The sequence below is a fragment of the Zea mays genome, chromosome 9 (genome assembly GCF_902167145.1).
Source record: "Zea mays cultivar B73 chromosome 9, Zm-B73-REFERENCE-NAM-5.0, whole genome shotgun sequence".
NCBI lineage: Eukaryota > Viridiplantae > Streptophyta > Magnoliopsida > Poales > Poaceae > Zea > Zea mays.
The window spans coordinates 8,352,321-8,373,500 of NC_050104.1; the positions used below are offsets into that span (position 1 = coordinate 8,352,321).

At 42.8% G+C, this 21,180-nt stretch overlaps 2 protein-coding genes across 2 annotated transcripts; one reads left to right on the forward strand and one right to left on the reverse strand.

The window, feature by feature from the left end:
• The first annotated feature begins 2,286 nt into the window (after window positions 1-2,286).
• LOC100284215 (uncharacterized) lies at window positions 2,287-3,237 on the forward strand. Its single transcript, NM_001371981.1, has 2 exons — window positions 2,287-2,636; window positions 2,734-3,237. The coding sequence occupies exons 1-2, from the start codon at window positions 2,438-2,440 to the stop codon at window positions 2,997-2,999; spliced, it is 465 nt and encodes a 154-aa protein (NP_001358910.1). The 5' UTR covers window positions 2,287-2,437; the 3' UTR covers window positions 3,000-3,237.
• Window positions 3,238-7,742: 4,505 nt separating this feature from the next.
• LOC542035 (MADS-box transcription factor 55) lies at window positions 7,743-18,236 on the reverse strand. Its single transcript, NM_001394698.1, has 8 exons — window positions 17,924-18,236; window positions 13,821-13,902; window positions 13,046-13,107; window positions 12,860-12,959; window positions 12,728-12,769; window positions 8,533-8,574; window positions 8,262-8,370; window positions 7,743-8,066 (listed from the first exon to the last, which is right to left on the reverse strand). The coding sequence occupies exons 1-7, from the start codon at window positions 18,103-18,105 to the stop codon at window positions 8,329-8,331; spliced, it is 552 nt and encodes a 183-aa protein (NP_001381627.1). The 5' UTR covers window positions 18,106-18,236; the 3' UTR covers window positions 7,743-8,066; window positions 8,262-8,328.
• Between the last annotated feature and the right edge of the window lie 2,944 nt (window positions 18,237-21,180).

Here is a 21,180-nt window from a genome sequence, read left to right on the forward strand (position 1 = left end):
GAACGCTTGTAATCCCCTAATGCAAGCGCATCCGCCCTGGGTGCAGGATAACATGAGCCGCGGTTCCCTCTTTTGTTCCCCCTTGTGTTCCATCTCGCGCCGACCCATCTGGGCTGGGACACGCAACGACAATTTACTCGTCGGTCCAGGGACCCCCCGAGGTCGAAACGCCGACAGTACCAATACGTGGGCACCGGTATAGTTTCTTTGCCGAGTGTGCTGGCCCTGGCACTCGGCAAAGAGACACGCTTTGCCGAGTGCCACAGAGAGCACTCCGCAAAGAAGCCGACAAAGGGACCCGCTGACGGATCCTTTGCCGAGTGCCAGGGCCAGCACACTCGGCAAAGGTAACTTCTTTGCCGAGTGTCTCCTAATACACTCGGCAAAGACGCCGTCTCTGTCACCCCGGCGCCGTGACAGCGACTTTTCTTTGCCGAGTACTGCTTGGCACTCGGCAAAGTCTGTGCCGAGTGTCGAAAAAAATTACTCGGCAAAGAAGACTTTGCCGATGTACTGTTCGCCGAACCCTCATTGCTGAGTGCGACACCCGGCAAAGCCTTTACCGAGTGTTTTTCAGGCAGGCACTTGGCAAAGCGGTCGATTCCGGTAGTGATATATATACGACGCTAGACATGCACCATGCATTACCACAAGCAAGTAAACACAAATTAAGTGCCGAAACAGTGTGTTGTTAATGGAGTCATGATGGGCACGCTACGAGATCGATGATTGAGCTCCGCACATTGTAGCCCCTGCTTGCATTGTCTTGCAAGCCACGTACTGCGCGCACCACCGAAACGCTTGTACATGTGGACGACGACGACGACATCACGTATTCACGTACGTACGCGACGCGAACTAGCTATAACACAGCGCGTAGAAGCGCATGTGCAGTGCAGTTTCACGCGCGTGGGTGGTACACGCAGTCTGTAGTAGTGTAGTGTAAGCAGCTGACCCTGACCTCTCGCATGTGAAACGATGGAAGAACACTCGAATACAACAGCTCACTCGACGATCATGGTGCCGTACGCTTTCCGGGTACCACACCACGCGCTGCGGAGTACAGACGCGGAGAGAGAGAGGGGCTAGACACAGGAGGGGTGACGCCGGCGTGACGCTGAGAGTGAGTGAGCGCGCGCGCGCTGTTCTTCCGGCAGTTCTTGGCGGCAACGCTGCTGGAAGCAAAGCAAGCAAGCCCCCCACCCCGTGTGATCCCGCTCAATAACGTACTACGCTGTGATTGTTGGAACGTGCACGCATTATATTACAGAGACCGGCAAATCAAAACCCGTGGCCGTGTGTCTGCATCCCAAAGGCCAAAGCTAAGCTAAAAACATTTCTATAGAGAGAGAGCACACTGAAGTTAGTTTCAAAGGTAAGCGATTTTCGGGTACAGTACAGTACAGCGCACTCCAACTCCAACAAGCTAGCGCGGGCGCGAACAAAATGGTCGGTCGGATCCCGTGCCGAGGACGTCGTCGTCGTCGACGAATAGTTATTGACCGCCGTATTGCCACAAGCTGACCTGAGCGTCTGACGGACGGTGGTCGGTCGGTCGTGATCCACAATCCACACAAAAGCTAATTACTGAAATTAAGAAGGTAGCTAGCACTCTCAGCATGACGTGATCATGAAGCATGCATGCATCGGGACGATCGACGACGATTATACAGGTAACCTATGTTGCTTCCAGTTAATTACATGCGACTGATCGGCTAGCGGCCGGCCTAATCATGTCGCACCCCGCACCCAAGGGAAAATAACACAAAACACGCGCACCCTTCCGCGCGGCGGCATAACGTCGAAAAGGCGACGGCAAATTAAGCGTAGGGCGCAACAGCGTAGAGTATATCTGGAGTAGGAGAGTAGCTAGCTTATTAGCTAGTAGATGATGTGCGGAATTCCACCTCCCACCAACCCCCGGCCGCGCGGCCCAGCGAACACCGCCACTAAGCACGCTGATCGCGCTAATGGCGCACCAATGCAAGCAATGGCCAGCCTTGTGTTTTCACGCCAATGCAAGTGGGTGTCGCTTTAACCGAAAACTACGTCGTCGTCGTCGCCGGCCGATCGATCGTGTGATCCGGAGCCAACGACTTGGCCCGGCACGTCACCCCTTTTTTCTTCTTCCAGCGAGCTCTCTCCTGCCATGGAGGAGCGGTCAACTTTGCGACATCATTACGCGCGCGTCCTCCTGACTGGTGATCAAGCAAGTCCAGCAGCCCGGCCACCTGAGCCTGATGCAGGCTATATATATATATACACCGTCCCATGCCATTGCCCGCCACAAACACAACCGAACGACGAAGCGTCCGACGATCCAATAGGGCCGGCTAGCAAGTGCATGCACACGCGTAGCAGCTAATAACTGCCTGTGTGACATATAGAGAGGCAGCTACCGACTACCGTACGGTCGAGAGAGAGATAGCTTAGATCGATGGAGGCGAGGAGGAGCAGCGCGGCGCTCGTATCCGTGGCCGCCGCCGCCGCCGCCGTCGCGCTGCTGCTGGTGCTCGCCGCCGAGCCGTCCCGAGCGGAGCGGTTCGTCGTCGGCGACGCGGCGCGGTGGACGTGGGGGTACAACTACACGGACTGGGTCATCAGGAAGGGGCCCTTCTTCCAGAACGACACCCTTGGTGAGTTTGAGAGCACCAACGTTCTTCCCCTGCTGTGTAATAAGTTTATTGTGGTATGCTATGAACTGAACACACACACACACATATACATATGCAGTGTTCATGTACGACCCGCCGAACGCGACGGTGCACGCGCACAGCGTGTACCTGATGCGCACCGCCGCGGACTACCAGTCGTGCAACCTCAAGGCGGCCAAGCTGGTGGCCAGCGTCACGCAGGGCGCCGGCTCCGGCTTCGAGTTCGTGCTCCGGAAGCGCAAGCAGCACTACTTCGTGTGCGGCGAGCGCGGCGGCATCCACTGCACCATGGGCCAGATGAAGTTCGTCGTCAAGCCCAAGAGCTCTGCCTGCCGCGACGACTGACTGACACGCCGCCGGACGCCGATGTCGGTGCGCGTACGTGTGGCCTCGATCTCGTCCTGTCTTTGTTCGATCTCTGCATGCCGCCTTCTCAGTCAGATCATTCCTCCTGTCCAATTGTTGCGCCCTGCTTGTAAGTTATTATTACTATCAGTCGGTGTGGATTTACTCAGTGTGTTGACGTATGATTCGTGCTGTCTGATACACCAGTGTTTATGGATGAAAAGGTTGGTTCAATAAATTAGTGAGTCTTTGTTTCTGAAGTCTCAAGTGTCGTTACTCGTTAAGAGCTAGTAATTTCACAACTCCATTTTTTCAAGAGATTTTTATTTTCCTAGGAGAAAATAAATTAATTTCCTCTCGGAAAATAGAAACTGTCAAAAGAAGTCAGGCACACTTCCTACAAATACAAGTCGCTAGAGAGGACTCCCTGAAAATGGTTGCGGGTTTCAGCCAAACTTTTTTTTAGCAGAAATGGTTCTGCTGAAGGTCACCGGACCCAGCTGATTCTGAAGTCTGTTTGCCAAAGCCTAGGCACGCTCTCCGTCATCCTGCACTACCTCTACAATGACAACTCTCAAGCAGGTCCATCGCTTCCACTATCCGTCCATGTGACGGCATCAGCTCTACACCCCTTCTTCATCTCCAAAACAAGATTCATGCCCCCATCCACACTTCCATGCCTGCAGAGGCAGCCGATCAGCGCAGTGTAGTGTAGCTCACAGCATCTAGCACCACACCAGCATTCCTCATCTCCTGAAACACCGACCTCGCTGCCTCAATGTCTGCTAGTGCCCATTAACCAGCGCGACATAATTGAAGGCACTGAGCTCACATTCGTTCTTCCTCAAAATTCCAAAGATTGTGCGAGACTTATCCACCTGCCGGAGTCTACAGAACCCACCGATGATCACATTGTACAGCAGCTGATCAGGGACAAATGCGGTCCTTGGCGATAATCTCCTCCAATAAGCTCAAAGCCTTCCATTATCTTACCCCCCACGGCAGAGCCCACCGATCAGTGTTTAATATGTGACCAGGCTCGGCGGGTGTCCTCGCGCATTTCGTCGAGCACTTTGAAGACGGGCTCCAACTCGCCGTTTTTGGCACAGTGCCTGATGAGGATGTTGTAGACGCATCTCGCCTGTGTTCTTGGAGCCTGTCGAGGGCACCGTGGCAGCAGCCGCGGAGGAGACGAGGCGGTCGGTCGAGGCAGACTGCGCCTTGTGTGACACGCGGCTCGTCAGTCGTCACTCGTACGAATCAGCGCGGCAGCAAGCGGAGGAGGGCGAGCGCGTGGTCGGGCGGGAGGCGGCGGACGAGCGGAAGCAACTGCAGCTCCAGGAACCGGCAGGGCTCGGAGGCGGCGGCGCGCGAGGCGGACGAGGAGCGCCGAGAAGATGGCCGGCGTCTGGGAGAAGCCGCGCTGGGAGGAGGCCGCGTTGAAGAGGTCGAGCGCGCGCTCCGGGGAGGGGGAGGACGCGATGAGGTGCGCAAGTTCCGAGTGGTGGAGGTACCGCAATGTTAGCGTAGTGGGTACTGGGTAGAGAGGAAGAGGATTGGAGACGAAGAAGGCGAACGAGATGCAGAGAAGAGAGATAGTATGTGACGGAATCAGCTTTCTGTTCTTTGTTATCTTCCTCCCGTATCGTAATGCCCCTTGTATGGAAACGTTGCTGCCTAGTACAGCCCAGGTCCACCTAGAGATGTTAGCGTGTGTTTGGTTTGAGGTTAAAATGAAATGAGTTGGATCAACATCTTTCGATTTTTTAGATCACGTCGTCACTAAAAACTACTTTAGAGTTTACATCGTCCCTGCGTGACTCTCATTAAAACACTATTGAAACAGTGGTCACCATATTCCATCTCTCTATATACATCTAACCAAACACACCCTTATTATGTCTATTACATGGCTCAAGTTGGCCCATGATACTTTGTATTAAGTTTCTTTTTCCGCCTTGGCCTATTCTCGTGAACTCCAGCTTTCCGCGCCCTTTCTTCATCTATCTTTTAGGTTGCTCGTGTCTTCAGTTTCCTCCGTTGACAACAGCTCCTTGCTTGACGCCGACACATCCTCTGTGCTCTCCTGTGTAGTGGAGCTAACATTCCCCACTCCTTAAAATACGGCTTGCCCCTAAGCCGCTGATGGTGTAGAACCAGCTTCTTCAAGTGTGTAGAGAACCGTAGCTACATGTTTAGCCTCGATATCAGCCTCTTGAATCACTCTGGTAGTATATGAAGACGATGCCATTCTGTGAACGGGTAGAATTCCTTTGCTTAAGTGGTTTCACTTAAGTGTTTTTGATATATAATCATGTACTTATGTTTAATTGGAAATTTTGGGATACACTTACAATTAGTAAGTCAGGCGTTGTTAATAAAATATTGACCAACTAAAATGCTTACCGCTTATCCGTAACCTACCTTGTTAATCTTGCATTACTCCTCTCACTTGCTGAGCCCCGACCATAAGCAAGCTCACCTCTTGCTAATATTTTGATCAGAGGGTGATGAATAAGACTTTGCAGATGATGTTGACGAGTACTAAGCCTAACGATGCACCAGTCATCTTCCTGTGGAAGAGCGCCCATGTTTTATCCGCTGTACTTTGATGAAGATACTATTTAAAGACACTTATGTCTGGATGATGTAATAAAGTTAATATACTCTCTTTGCGCCTTTATTTCATTGTCTTTTGATATATTAGACCTGTGACGTCAACATATGTGTGGAAAATAAATCCTAGCACACATATGTTATGCATTCGGTTTTGACCCTAAAACTGGCTGCGACAGAACGCATGGTATATGACGAGGATCACTATACCACAACCTAGCAATAACGACTTACTTACCGTCGGTATAAGCCGTTATAGCAACGTACTATCAGTCGCTATAGAGTTATACCGACTAACACTTTCTGACGCTGTAAGTGGCGTCGGCATAAATGTATAGCGACAGACATGTTTATACCAACGAACGGTTAGACATTAAAAAGATATACCGACTAACATATTTATACCGACGGACAGTCTGTTAGAACTTATATCGACACACTGTTCGACGCGATATATGTATTTTTAACGACTAACAATTAAACGCTACGGCTATATGAACCTAAAAAAATATATTACTAGCAATTTCCAATTATCATCAACATCAGATAACAATTGTACTGCATTCATACATAGCTCATGTTGATATAGCTCATATTTTCATTCATGACAATAACAATTGTACTGCATTCATACATAAAGTTCACAAGTTTGCTTTTGTTGTAATAAAGATCAAAATAAGCAGCAACAACACTAAGTTTGGCTTGTCAAAGCTCAGAGATACTAGCTAGTACAACCACATGTTGGTTTCAGAATTTTAAGTTCACTTGCAAAACACAAAATATGTAGCTGCATCCATCCAAAAGAACTTTTGATCTTTCTTGTTGTAGGCTTGTAGCATCCATAGGCACCACCGCGATCTGCTTGCTATTGTCATCATGGAGTAAACAAGTGACTTACTACCTCTAGGACCTCCCTCCTGACAAAATTAAAACCCAAAACATTAGTAGACTACTTAGAAATCCATTCCAAAATAAACTATAGAATAGCTACCACCAATGCTCCATGATTAAGTTAAATATACAATAGTTGAACGCAACAGAACTGCATGATCACAACACCTTGCTGCTGCTTATTGAGCTGCATGAATTTTAGACAGCAGCTACTCAAGTGTCCTTTCATTTAGTTAATATCTACGTTGAAATGTATGTTGTCCAGCTAGTAAGAAAAGAGATGTATTTAGCTGGTGACTTATTTACTGCTTCAGTCTCAATATCTTATAAGTTAACAGCTGAAAAAAATCAAGATCCTAATTTGGTGTTGTGGTATAGTGGATATGTGCCATCAAATAAGGCTATCCGAGATACAATCGTGCAAAAAAACACGAGTCAACATCCTCCATAGCCATACACCTCGAAAGTACAAAAATGTATCTAAATCTCCAGTATCTAAATCAGTGGTATGGATTTAAAATATGTAGCTTTGCGTGACACATCAAGGGATTAGAGCAGAGTTAATTACACATGTCTTTTCTATAAGTTGTATTACAGAAGAGTTAATTACAACCATTAATTCCAGCATATAGAAAAGCACTGTGCAAGATCATATAAAGTTTGGGTTATCTTCTTTCCTTAGGAAACATAAGACAATTTTTAAAAATCATCTTAAAAATATTTAAGTAGGGTAAAAGAGATAAACAACCTACTGCTGCACCTAAATTGCATAAATAATGCTAGTTTTTTTATACTGGAGATTGGACGAAGATTCCCTGAAGCTTCCTTAACAAATTAGACCAACTGTTACGTTTATATGCTCTAGGCCATAGGTTTTATAAGCTAGTCGTCCATGCTTTGCTACGATTGTTATATATCAAATAAATATGCATTAAGATATTTATATAAATATAATTATTATTTATTTCTAAACATTAAGGCAAGTGTAATCTAGTGATTAACCCCAAATTTATGAAGTTGGAGGCTTCAGTTCGAGTGTTGGCTCTACACTATTTTTTGTGCAGAATGGTAGTGGTGCGAGCGGCGTCGGATGTTGGACAGGCATAGTAGGTGGCTAGCTGCATGAACGCTGAACATGGGGCCTACGGGACACGACGCTGATGCGGAGCACATGAGGCGGGAGAATCTAGTCGGGACACATGGGACGGGTCCAAAGCGTCAGCGCGAAGCCGTGGTAGCATCAGATGTCTATATTATATTTTTAATAGAATAGTATAGATAACAGTTAAGTGCATATATATAATACACCAACAATATAGCGCCAGCAACGAAACAATACAGATTTTTAGAACGAAGATAACGCAGCGCATACACTATTATATATACAAATTTCGCGTTAGCCACTTTGAAGTACAGACATGCACAAGGACAGCACATCTGGTTAAACCAATATAATGCCGCGAATGGGACTATCCCAGTCTTTGTCTTCTTAGAAGCACTGGTGTCAGCCCCACTCATGCAGATAACATGCGATGCGATGGTCCTTCCTTTCAAGGCAACCTGCATGGTCAAAGAGTTCATAGTCCTTTGGATTTAAGGATCTAATGGGTACAAAGAAAACCATGCACGATTTAATTTTTCATGAAAATCTTTCTACTTAGCTTCCAGGCATATATTATTATTAACTTCAAAGCATAAGTGTTTCATAATTGCTCATGCAACAAATTAAGCATAAATGTTTTGGAGTGCACTCACGACAACTTCAAGGAAATATCGGAACCATCATCACAGTCGAGCGAGCTTCCTGAATGCAATGCAGTCATTACAGATTCAGACGACTGCCCGTCTTCAGTGAGGATATTTTCTGCAGCAGCAGCAACCACCATTAATTGTGCCAGCCGTTAGCACCTGAGGCATCTGCTTATAAAGAATAAGGAATTATAAACGTCCTCCTCATTATACGGTTTGTTACAACCGAAGTCCTGGCACTACATATATAGAGAAATATATATATACGGTCTGTTACTTGTTCTTTTAGACGCCTGTTCTCATCTTCTAGCTGTGTGCCCTACAAGAAACGGATAAAAGGATTGCATGATTAAAGCGTCCATTCAATTTAAATGTATTTGTAGATGCATGTTCGACGTCTTCATGAAATATGGAACATGGAACTCTTTATTCATGTCACCATAAGCTGATGAAAAAAGAGGGGAGATGTTGTCCAATCTTTTCGAAGAATCCGTTGAAGATTTCTCTCATTTAAGTGTGAAAAAAGGTTAACAAGTTCAATCTCTCATATAGTAGAGTTGAAGTAGTTATTCTTTGTTTAGATTTCTTGATATTTGTGGTTGATTTATATAATTTATAGGATAGGAAAAGTAGCAAGTCGATATGTTTGAATGTAATAGAAATCAGTAGCAAATCAGATTTGAGTTTTGTTCATTGGCTACATAAGTTTGAGGGTTGGTGTGTAATATTTCTTCGTTTGTGTGAGTTAATCCTCTGATATATTGTGTACTATGTATGAAGGTAAAATAATACTCTATAAGAGAGGATGTGTTGTACATTTTTTTTGAAGAATTTGTTGAATATTTCACTTAATTAAGGTTAGCACGTTCATCCTCTCATATGGTATAGTTGCAATGGTTATCTTTTTGTTTAGATTTCTTAAATTTATCGTTGATTGTATCATATGTTTACAAAAGATTGCATCAACAATAAGGTTTTATATAAATAATGCAGATGAACCGTGAATGAATATACAACATGCATTGACGCTTAGGGTAGATTCCTGAATCTGGGTGGTAGACTTACTCTGCTAAATAGTTGTCTTTCTAATGTTCCTTTATATATGCTTTCGATCTATCCTGCCCCTAAGACTGTTATCAAAAAAAATTGATTTGTTGAGAAGGAGGCTTCTTTGGCAGGGGGGAAAGCAGTCCAAAAAATTTCATTTAGCTGATTGGGTGTCAGTGTGCTCTCCCAAAAATCAGGGTGGTTTGGGTGTTTTAAATCTTGAAGTTATGAATGATTCCTTACTTTCTAAATGGTTGTGGAATATTAAGAATTCGAATGGCTTATGGCAAAAGATTATTGCTAGTAAGTACATTAAGGGAAAACCCCTTATTTTGGTTAAGCAAAAACAAAATGACTCTCATTTCTGGAAAAAAACTCCTGAGTTTACGAGACATCTTTTACAAATATTGTAAAACTGAAGTTGGCAATGGTTTGAATACTAGTTTCTGGAAAAGCACTTGGTTGGGTAACCAACCATTGTCTATCCAGTTTCCTGTTCTTTTTGACTTGACCTATGATAAAGATGTTTCTGTTAAAGAGGTTTTCACATCTAAATTTGAGTCTCTTACTTTCAGAAGAAGGATTGTGGGTAATTTGAGGTTGCTTTTTGATGAATTGATTAATTATTGTAATCAGGTAAGTCTATCTGATCATGATGATAAAATTGTGTGGACTCTGGGGAAAAAGGCTTCTCAGTTAATTCTTTGTACAGAAAGAAAATGGAAAATCAAATTTTGATTCCATATAAGTTTTTGTGGAAATCTAAATTGCCTCATAAAATCAAGGTATTCTTCTGGTTAGTGGTAAGAAATAAGATTCTTACTAAGGATAACCTGAAGAAAAGGTGCTGGTTTGGTTCTTTAAACTGCTGCTTCTGTGGGGTGGATGAATCTATTGATCACCTGTTCTTTAAATGCCCCATTGCTCAATATATGTGGAGAGTTATTCAAGTTGCTTTGAATTTGAGATCAATCCCGAAAAATATCAAAGATATGTATGACAATTGGTTTTGTAAACCAAAAGACAAGATTGCTCATCTTGTGTTATTTGGTTGCGGTGCTTTATTCTGGGCTATTTGGCGCACTAGAAATGATTGGTGCTTTGGAAAAAATCATTTACTTGATCCGTCTAACATCATTTTTCTTTGCTTCTTCTGGTTGGATTCTTGGGCGATTCGTCAGAAAAAGAAGGAGCAAAGAATGGTGGTGCTAGGAAGCAAGTTAATCCGAAAGACGGCAAGTGAAGCTTTCGGAAGGGCCTCGGGGTGGTGCCCTCTCGACAGGCGTATTTCTGAATGATACGAAGCTGGAACTGGGAAGTTGATTTGGATAGTTGTCTGTCTTTTGCTGTCTAGACTGTTCAGTTCATTTTGAGGCTTCTGTCTGTCTTGTTGGGATGTAAATAAGAAAGTCTTATGTAGTCCTTCGTAGGCCAAAACTTTTCCTGTTATCGTAGGCTCTTCACTGATCTCGTGATAGTGGTTAGAGTCTAGATAGGGTGCTGGCCGTGGTTGGTCTTTTGGAGGTTTTACCGCGTGGTGCGCGGTTGTTTCAAACTTGCCTATTTCTTAATGAAATAGGGGGCTTCGCCCCTTCGTAAAAAAAACATGCATTGACGCTCTAAAGGATATATTGATAACGTTCACTATTTTCTGAAGACGACAAAGAAACACAAGCTTAAAATATTTTGTCATTAAAACGACTTTAGATAATTTTTTATGTGAAATACAAAGTTATATAACTTTTAGAGATCTATAATTTTGTTTTGGTTGTTTCTCATGCATCCCGCCTAATTGTTTGCTACCATTACATACTTGTGACGACTATACAATACAGATTATTTTAGTATTAACTTTATAAAATCTTGTGACGCATATTTGGACGACCAAACAACCTCGAATAAAAAAACTTTAACTACAAGGTTGGTACTGCAACTTTTAGTACAACCGATAACAATCTCAAATCGACCCAAGCGGCTTTCTCCAAAGTTAGAGATGAATACTCTACCTGGTATTTTTTTTTGGGGGGGGGGGGTGCTACACCCCTATTGATTGCCCAAAATGTAATGAGTAATTAATGGACACCTTAGGGCATGTTCGGTTAAGAAAATTGAAGGGGATTAATTAAATCTCTTCCTATTCCTAGTCAAAGTTGAATATAAAGGAATTTAATGCAACTAAACAAAGCCTCAAGAGTGTGTTTGAGAGCAAGTAAATTAGAGCAGATTGAAGAGGCTAAAATCTCTTTATTATTCATTTGTTAACAGCAACAGAATTTTAGACCTTTTCAATCCATTCCTTCTAAACTAGCCCTAATCCGCGATAGCGCCGCCTAAGACTGTGTCCAGTAGACAGGATGAAATAGGGGCCGCGGAACTGTAGATGATGACACTGTTTACAGAGTAAGCTTGAAATATGATATAAAATAGAGGATGTGATAAGGGATCTACTCAAGATAGCCTAAAGGAGGGAGCGCCTCTCATCCATGTAAGATGTAAACTTCGTTAGCATCTCCCTTATTTTAATGAAATGCTAGATAATAAGCCCAATATTCCAAAAAAATACAATTCTAACCGTTGTCTAGATTTCAGGTACCAAAATTTTAGCAAGTCCCTGGTGCTAAGCACAGTAACAACAGAAAACGGTTGGCACACATTTATTTGCTCCCTTTTTATGTATGCGTCTATAAACCATGATATCCCCAGCTTCTTGCGAGTTATATCGGTTTGTGTTTGGGGGTCTCCTCTTGCCTGTCGTGTTGAAGAAAACTTCTCTAAAGTTAATGCCCAGAGGGCTTCTCCATAGTGGTCAAAGTGTTTTCTTAACAAACTGTGCTACCCATTCTTAAGAGACTGGCACATGACCTACCACCCATATCAACTGAATTCAATTCTACAACTTTCATTGGCCCATATCATGAGTGCTATATATGCATATCCTATCTAGCTAGCAAGCATCTCTCTTTTCGATCTACTCTTTTCTACTAATTCAGTTGTTACCAATCCTCTTTGTGTGGTTCCACTAGAAATGATCAGCTCGTCCAACTGAGGTCACGCTTGGAACATATGGGATAATCTAAGCTGATCACCAGAATAACCAGCTAAGCCATCATTTTAGGATCTTGGTTAAAATTTGAACACGTAAAATCTAGATGAGATTTTCCGAATAAAGTATGAGAAAAGGAAATTGACGCGAGATCGTTTATCTTTTGAAACTGCATTCTATTTCTATCCCATGCATGGGCCTGGGAATGGGTGGCATACTTTCCAAGATTCTTGCAACTTCGTTCGATTTTGATATAAATTCCATGTAAACATATAACATACTAATGAAATGGCAGGATCTCAAATAAGGAACTTAATTAAAAATGTCATTTTGCAGTTAACGCCACTAGTTTGCTACTACATATTATATAATCATTTCTCACCTTTTGCAGTAATTCGCCGATTTGTTGCATGAATAGCTGGTCCTGAAGAGATATCCATTGTATGAGAAATAGTTAAGCACAAACTCAAACGAGAATCTGAAGGATGTAGGACTCGTTGAGCAGTCACCCTACCTTTGTACTAATCACTCTATGCAGTCCTGCTTCAAGTTTCCTTTCCATTCGGTGCAATTCCTCTACACTCAATCCCTCAAGGTCTTCACCTCTCATCTGTCTACATTATCGAACAGTAAAGTCATTTGTGTATGAAACAAATGTTCTTTGAATCACATAATCATTGTGTATGAAACAAAACATAACCTAAGTCCATTAGTTTCTTCAGCAAGTTGCTCGTTCAAGCCGCTGTATTTGCTCTGCTCTACCTGAAAAATTATAAGGGAAAATAGGATTAGTATATAAGTTAAATGAAACATTAAATATACGTATACACATACTGTAATTCTCCAAACAGTAGTGTGCATGCAAACTACACTTGGAGGATAAGAAGTCCAAGACTGATTAACACTAAGATTGTAAGGAATACTATGTGGTACTATGGATAAACAATTATTCATTTCACCAAGGTGTATCTTGACATATCACATTGAAGGAAAAAAAGGATAGCTTGATAAATTTACCAGTCAATTCCTTCTGTTCAGAAGGTAAACATCGATTTTTCTACATATAGTTATATAAAAGTAAGTGTAGACACTAATAATATTGCTCAAGAATAATTAATCAATCAGAAAAGACTACTTTGCAATCTTTATTCAATGTATATCCCCTTATTTGAGTATGCCTTCCAATGTTCTTGTACTCTGATCTATAATAGTTTATACTAAGAGCTATGAAAGTTTGCATCAGCTAAGAACTGTCCACAGAAGCATGACTTAATCACAAGGAACTACGAAAAAGTAGTTCATATTAAATTGTTTGCACAACAAAAATGTAATTGCTGTCTGTGGACCGACTAGACTTCCCACACATTTCTAACTTTTAACATCTGTCTTTCCTGTAAAAGTGCTTTACACTATTGCCTATTAGTAAGAAAAGTTCAAGGAAAGAAAAAAGGAAAAATATTGCTAACATAACATACATTCAAATCAATAGAAGGCTGCTGATGTGATTTCCCCAGATTCTTAGAATGTGTACTGTACTTGTCAACGATGTCATTCACACTGTTGACAAAAGCAAAAGCAAACGGTAAATAATGAAAACATATAATGGAAGCTTACAATGGCAATGAGGATATGAAATTTGAAAACACAGCAATATAGAAATGTCAGCATCTTCAGTTGTCAGAGTGAAATGCAGAAATTTAATAGGAAAAAATTAGGTTCCAGTAGGAATTGAGAAAAACATTCCATGTTTGCAACCAGATCTAACGTTAGTACTATGCAGAGGCATTTGTGGTGTCATAGTAGTGGCATCTGTCTAGTCTTTTAGATTACTATAAGTCACATACAGTGTTGGATATGGAAATGTATGGATCAAGTGACATGCATGTATTAATTATCAATGTAAAGAAAGAGATAAGGTAGAACAGCTAGAAAATGAGATTAAATCACATAACATATAGCTTTTCACTCAAACACACAAGAGATATACAAGTCTTTGTATTAAAAGAAAAATGAATCGAGTATAAGATTTTCCTAAGGGGGAGATCACCCATACATACAGGGACCCAAAGGTAAGTTAGCAAGGCAAATGTGCAACAGAAACTGAAAAAAAATGACCAACCTCGAACAAGCATTATGTTATAGCGGCCCAATGAATGGCTGAGCCCCTTCGCGCCTGTTACTTGCAAGGTTAGACCCATGCAGACACGGATCCAGCGGTGGGACTCCAGCCTCCCACCGCTCCCATGTCTATGCAGCTAAGAAACCGGAAACTGAAAACTTCGCGTTCCTCGTTTCGGGAACGTTCGTTCCATTTCTGGAACGTGGAAACAATTTCGTTTTTGTAGTTTTAGTATTATGCCGCGTACCACGTTCATGTTCCTCAATTCCATCGATCCAGAAAATTAGTCACTAAACTATGGAGTCCACTAAAGTCTCTCCTAAAACATAGTATAATCTTATTATTATATATTTTATGTCTATTATTGTGAGTGATTTAGTAAGATTATATCAATGTAGCGGTTTAATTCACTACTAAAATGTTTTCTGGCTCCGTCCCTAGACTCATGAACTCCCATAGAACAACCTAAACTCATGGTGCCCCTCCATTGAACGTGCAGTTCTTGCAGTGTTTCTATTTTCTAAAGCCACAAGCTCCAACGGGACCATGAAACTGAACCGCATCATAGATATTTATGCACAGTGTACTCACCAACATACCTTATTATATGCCATCCACACTAGCAAAAATCAAGGCATTTTGATCAGACGTTAGGTTTGAAAGCCCAAAATCACATCCTGCATGCTTTGAAGCATACAGATAAACATCAAACATATGCTTATCCTGTTAACTAAGGGCATCTCGAAGAGTTTTTCAACAATTTTTTTCTCTAAGTTATTATTTAGAAAGCAATTTGAGTATATTCGTTTTATACATCTTTCTACCCAACAATAAGTTTTCTATATCTTGTGTGAACTCTAGTGAGCCATATGTATTCTCCATCTTTAGCTAGCGAAAAATCTAGAATAGAGGATGTCTATATTTGGAGATTCAGTTAAAAACGCTGCTAGAGAGTACTTTTTCAGCAAAATCTCAATTTATATATACTGAGAATGATATAAAGAGTCTCTTAAGTTGCTCTAACATTTTATTCACTTGTCTACTAGCACTACCAGAAACAGGGATCTTTGCCGAGTGTCAGGCACTTTGCTGAGTGTAATTTATCGGGCAGCCAACAAAATAAGATTTGTCGAGTGCCACTCTCGACGAATAATGACACTCGACACATACCTCCTTTGACAAGGGCAAAACACTCGGCAGACACCGACGCTCGGCAAAGCAGTCTTTGCCGAGTGTCAAGCTCTCGTCGAAACGAGACGCACGACAAAGGGCTGTCAGCAACCATCTATAGTTGATGATCGTTAGCTATGCCGAGTGTCCGGAGTTGACACTCGGCAAAATAACTTTTTTATCGAGTGTCCTCTAGAAGACACTCGACAAATTAATTATTCGCCGAGTGTCTTTCTCTGACACTCGGCAAAGTATATTTTTGTTTTTTTCTTTTTTTTGCCGAGAGTCTTTGCCGAGTGCCCGAAAAAAAATACTCAGCAAAGAAGTCACTGCCGATGTACAATTCGCTGAGACTTTTTTGACGAAAGTCACACTCGGCAAAAAAGTTTCTCGAGTATTTATCACTCGGCAAAGCGGTTGTGTCGGGTAGTGTAGCCTCCGTGTTAAATGTGGGTTCGTAGAAGCAACACTAATTAAATCAGGAAAGCAAAAGATTCTAAATAATTGTGAGTTAATGAAATGGCCGTTATACATATCAAATATAATGAATAACCAAAAGAATTCACTTTTGAGGATGAGTTATGTTTGTGCATGTATAATATTCAAAAAATAATAATGAAACAACCTCTAACTATCATATTGAATTTATCAATAAAATAAGTAGCACCCTAACACGATTATAGGCATATGCTCTAGGAAGAATAGAGAAACATTCTAGTGAGCTGTAAAAAAGTTACTATGAGCTATCTACTATAAAAAAATTGGTATAAGTCGTTTGGTTCAAATTACTATGGATTGTCTATGCACTTTGTTTAACTATATCTCTTAATCAATATATCTAATTTAAAAAATTCACATTTGTGTTCCTAATATTTTTACTAATAAAACTAGACTCCACTTGCTATATTTTTTAATAATATATATATTTATTTTACTTATTCTAACACTTAATTATTTTTAATCCCATTTTATTTCCTATTTATTGTGTCTCTTCATTAATATATTCAAGTAATAATTCAATTTTACAATCCCATTCTAATATTTTTATTAATAATTAATTATTTATTTATTATAACACTTAATTAATTTGAATCTCGTTTTAATTGCTTGTTTTATCTCTTTATTAATATATCGAACTTGGATAAGCAGCGAAAAGCACAGTATAAGTTCTTTAAAATTTGTATTAAGAAAAACTGATTTTCCATAGTAGTGGCAGAAAAGATAAACCCCTTCGATTCAGCTTCTGCTTTTTTAAAACAGAAACAGATTTATAAAAAAAAACTGAACTAAACACAGACTAAATTGCATATAAATGTTCTGCTTATGTACTTCGATTGGCACGGAACAAGCCATGTGTGCTCCACAAAGAAAAATGGTGAAACGCCCGTCATCAATCATGCACGTACGAATCACGAAAACCAGATGCAGCGCCAGCACCACAAGCAGCGGTACTTGACCAGAATAGTTTATCCCAGCAGCACGAATCACGAAAGGCTTCAGCAGCCGGGGAGGGAGAACGATCAAGTCCGTGCATGCATGAACCAAAACCGGCACATAAAATCACAGGTACGGCCGTTCGACATGAGCTCTCAGCTTATCAACGACCGCCACGCGCTGATCCACAGTGTTTGATCGGGTCCATCGATCAGCAGCACCAGCGTTTCCACCGCAGGACAAGCGACGGGCAGAAATTAGCGGGCGTACACCGGCCGGAGTGCTCTCGGCAGCGAGCTACAGCAATTCGGCCCACCGTAAAAAGAGTAATCCGCGAGCTGACGGGAAACACTGTAGAAAACCAGGGAAATACTGTAGAAAATTCCCCATTTCTCTGAGAAGCTGGCCGGGGAGCTGGCGGGAATAGGCACGCACAACAAAGGCGGTAGATGTTCAAGGGAAGCTCGATTTCCACTGCATACAACAAGTTCTACCGTATTCAAACAGAAAACGAATTCGCTCAGCATATCGTCTTCCAAATGAAAGCCAAACCCTACTAAGAAAGAAGACACACACACACACACACACAGAGAGAGAGAGAGAGAGAGGGAATTTGTAGTATGGCCAAGCACGAAACCCTAGTGCAAGGATCCGAAACACCAAGCCACCGTGTCAGAAGAAGATCCAGATCCCAATTTCAAACGAGAAAACACGCCATGCGTGGCGATAAAGGAAAAAAAGGGTTCGAAGAACGGCGGCAGATGTGATGTGACGTCGGATGGGCGTGTCGCGGAGGGAAACACGGTAGGTATGTAGCTAGGCTAGCTAGCGGAGTGATCGATCGAGAGTGCGTGCCTGGAGCTCGCGAACTGCGAGAGCCTGCCGGTGGCGGAGAACACGACGAGCGCGACGTCGGCGTCGCACAGCACGGCGAGCTCCTCCGCCTTCTTGAACAGCCCGCGCCGGCGCTTGGAGAAGGTCACCTGCCGCGCCGCCGCGCTCTCTATCCGCCGTATCTCCCGCCTCTCGCGCGCCATCTCCCACACGCCGCCGCCGCCGATCCTCTCTCTCGTCCTACGCCCACGAATGGCTCTCCAGCTGGAGAAAACCGGCGGCCAGTGGATCCACCATCAGGGGCAAGAAAACATCCCCAAAACGCTAGGCTCATGGGCACACAAGACACAACTAGCAGTAGTAGTAGTACGAAAGCGACCCCACCAATTGGGGAGGAGGAGGGACAGACCCGAAGCGACGGCAAATGAAAGCGAGGCGAGGCGAGGCGAGGCGATGGGGCGCGCGCGGGTCTCCTTTCCTGTTTCCTATTTGCACGCCCCTCAGCACAGTAGTACAAGACGATTATTATTTTTAAACAATTGGATCAAGATGAGGCGGGGGGGGGGGGGGGGGGGGGGGGGGGGGGGGGTGGGTGTGTGTGTGTTGGGGGGCACTCACTTGACCGCCGGTCCTTGTTTATGGCCCATAAATATCGGCCTGCTTCCGGATGACATGCGGGGCCCCGTGGCGTGGAGGCGCTAGTACACGTGCCTCGTGCAGTGCGGCCAGCCCAGCCCAGCCCGGGGCAGACCGAGGTTTTTTGCCCCCTTCCTGATAAGGAACAGTAGTACTGGCCGCTGCGGGCACGCGCGCGTGCAAAACGAGAGCCGCGCGCGCGCCGCCGGGACCGGCGTTTTTTTTTTTTTTTGGTATCCCTGTTCCGGCGTGAGCCCTGCCGCGCCCGTACGGCTTTCTGCACATTTTCACGCTTTTCCACGTCGTTTCGTTCGTCGGGTAGCGCTGGCAACTGGCAAGCCTGGGGGCGGCTGGGCCTGGGCATACGTGTCGGCGCTGCAGCACAACGAGAAATTCATTTGCCCGTTGAAACGACGTGGACGGCGCTAGCTGGGGCCACAACGGCAGCGGCTGGGAGAGGTGCTGGTCTGCTGGAGTAGGTAGGAAGGTATGCGGTGCGGAGCATATTTGGTTGGCTAGAAGAAGAAAAAAAAATTGTTATATCGAAGTTTTAGCAAGAAAAAATATGTTAAAAACTAATATAAAAAAGTTAGTCACGAATCTGGCATTGATAAATGTAAGATATTGACAAATTTTAGCAGCCAATTTAATAGCTGCTGCTAAAATTTTAGCTTTGTCTAGTTTTAGATATAGTTAAAATTTTAGACAACAACGTACCAATCAGCCTCGTAAATAGCGTTTGTACCGACGGGTTTGCTTGGAGCAGGAGTACTCGACGAGTATCGTCGTCGTGCGGTACCGGTACGTGACCGATCGATTTGTTGCTGTAGAGAATCGTATCGTGTCATCATTTTATTTATCGCAAGGACGTGCTGTGGTTTTCTGATTGATGGATGTGTAATCATAGCTGTGGTCGTGACGCGAGGGCGGTAGTTCGATTTTTTGGCTATTTGTTTTTTTATAATCCAATGTTACATCTAATAAAGCGATCAACAGTATATAAATCGCGTTAACTCTTGACAAAAAAAAAGTCTATTTTTGTTGGTTTAACTTATGTCGGTTATTGATCGGTGCTCCTAGACGAAAAGGAAAAGCCTGTTTGGTTTAAGGAATTAGCTAGTCCATCATCTTCTCACTCCTCACTTTTTTGTTTGGTTTGTGGAATGGAATGAGTTGATCCATCATCACCTCATTCCTTATAGTTATTTAGTTAGTACTAATATGAGGAATGAGGTCATCCCACCAAATTTGAGGAATGGACCTATGATGCACCACCATATTTTGGATAGAGTGATTCCTCAAACCAAACACCCCTTAACTCTCGTCAAACCACCAACGTAGCTAATATCCATCTGGTATGGTTGACAAAGTTAAGCTCTAGCCACGCTAGAACGAACCAAGAAAAAAGTGAAGGAAAATTTCCTATCTAGCCGATTTTGTAGGGAAGATGTAGGAAACAAAACATTGGCTTGGACCGTTTTTTTTAATTCATGTAGGCAAATCATTATTTTTTTGCTGCTAAACTTTCCTATGATTCATCCAAAACAATATTTTGTGCGACTGTTCATCTAAATGTAAGAAGAATTGTGCATTCCTATTCCTACAAGTTTCCTATGCTTCGTCCAAATACTTGTTTTCTCAATTTTTTTCTGTGTTTTTCAACCCTCTGTTTTGCTTATGTATTCCTTCAGAATTACTATGTTTTTCCTGCTCTTGTGTTCTCACAATCCTACGTTCCAAAGAAGGCCTAACTTCTATTGAACTAACTCTGTGGACTACTAATCGAGTCAAGCCAATGGAAGTTATTCAACTTCTTTTGGGCTATATGGCAAGCCAATGGAAGTTAGCGTGGCCAGAGCTACCTTTCATCGGCTATCTATTTAACTAACGAAAATTAAGTATTTGCAGCTGCAAAAATTATATGGTTTTTATTTATTTCTTCATATAGATTACATAAAACTCATTTACTTGTAGCACATAAAATAATTCAAGTATCATTTCATTCACAACTCATATAACATCGGCATAAACAACCACATAAATATCTATAGTTCAAATGTCTCACTATTCACATGTATCTCATAAATGTTTCACATCAACTACGAACATCGACATAAACGTTTATGTCAAAATAAAGAAGGCACAATGAGCTCCTTGTCTAGAACTCCCCGACAGCGCCCTGTAGGTGTTAAGCCCCTGCTAGAAGTACATGCTAATAGTCAGAAGAAAATACAGAAGGGTGGTACTAACAATGGCAATCCGAGAAACTCTAATGGCAAGAACAAGCATAGGAGAAAAAACAAACCTAGTGATGCTAAGGGAAAGGTCACTTCTCAGCCAAACAAAGACAAGTCTAACACTTGTGAAAAGTGCGCTTGCTAAAACAACCAAACTAAGAAATGTCGCTCTCTAAAGCACTTAGTGGACATGTACTTCAAATTCATGCGATGTGGACGCCCCAACTAATGACACTCCAATCAAGGTGGATAACAATTTGCATCACACTTCAACTGATAACCTGATGTCAACTGACAATATGCCCAAGGGTGCTCCAACTATACCCGACAGAAACAAGCCACATCAAGGCTCTTCTTCCACCTAATGAGAACATCGACAACATAGACAACATGATCTTAGAATAC

Bases quoted from the DNA above. Each gene is read 5' to 3' on its own strand.
- LOC542035 (NM_001394698.1), bottom strand. From the start codon at position 18,105: ATGGCGCGCGAGAGGCGGGAGATACGGCGGATAGAGAGCGCGGCGGCG. The intron at 12,770-12,859 runs GTAGGGTGACTG...ATATCTCTTCAG, and splicing joins ATAGAGTGATTAGTACAAAG to GACCAGCTATTCATGCAACA. The intron at 8,371-8,532 runs GTAACAGACCGT...CTGCTGCTGCAG, and splicing joins ACAGGCGTCTAAAAGAACAA to AAAATATCCTCACTGAAGAC.
- LOC100284215 (NM_001371981.1), top strand. From the start codon at position 2,438: ATGGAGGCGAGGAGGAGCAGCGCGGCGCTCGTATCCGTGGCCGCCGCC. The intron at 2,637-2,733 runs GTGAGTTTGAGA...ATACATATGCAG, and splicing joins CTTCCAGAACGACACCCTTG to TGTTCATGTACGACCCGCCG.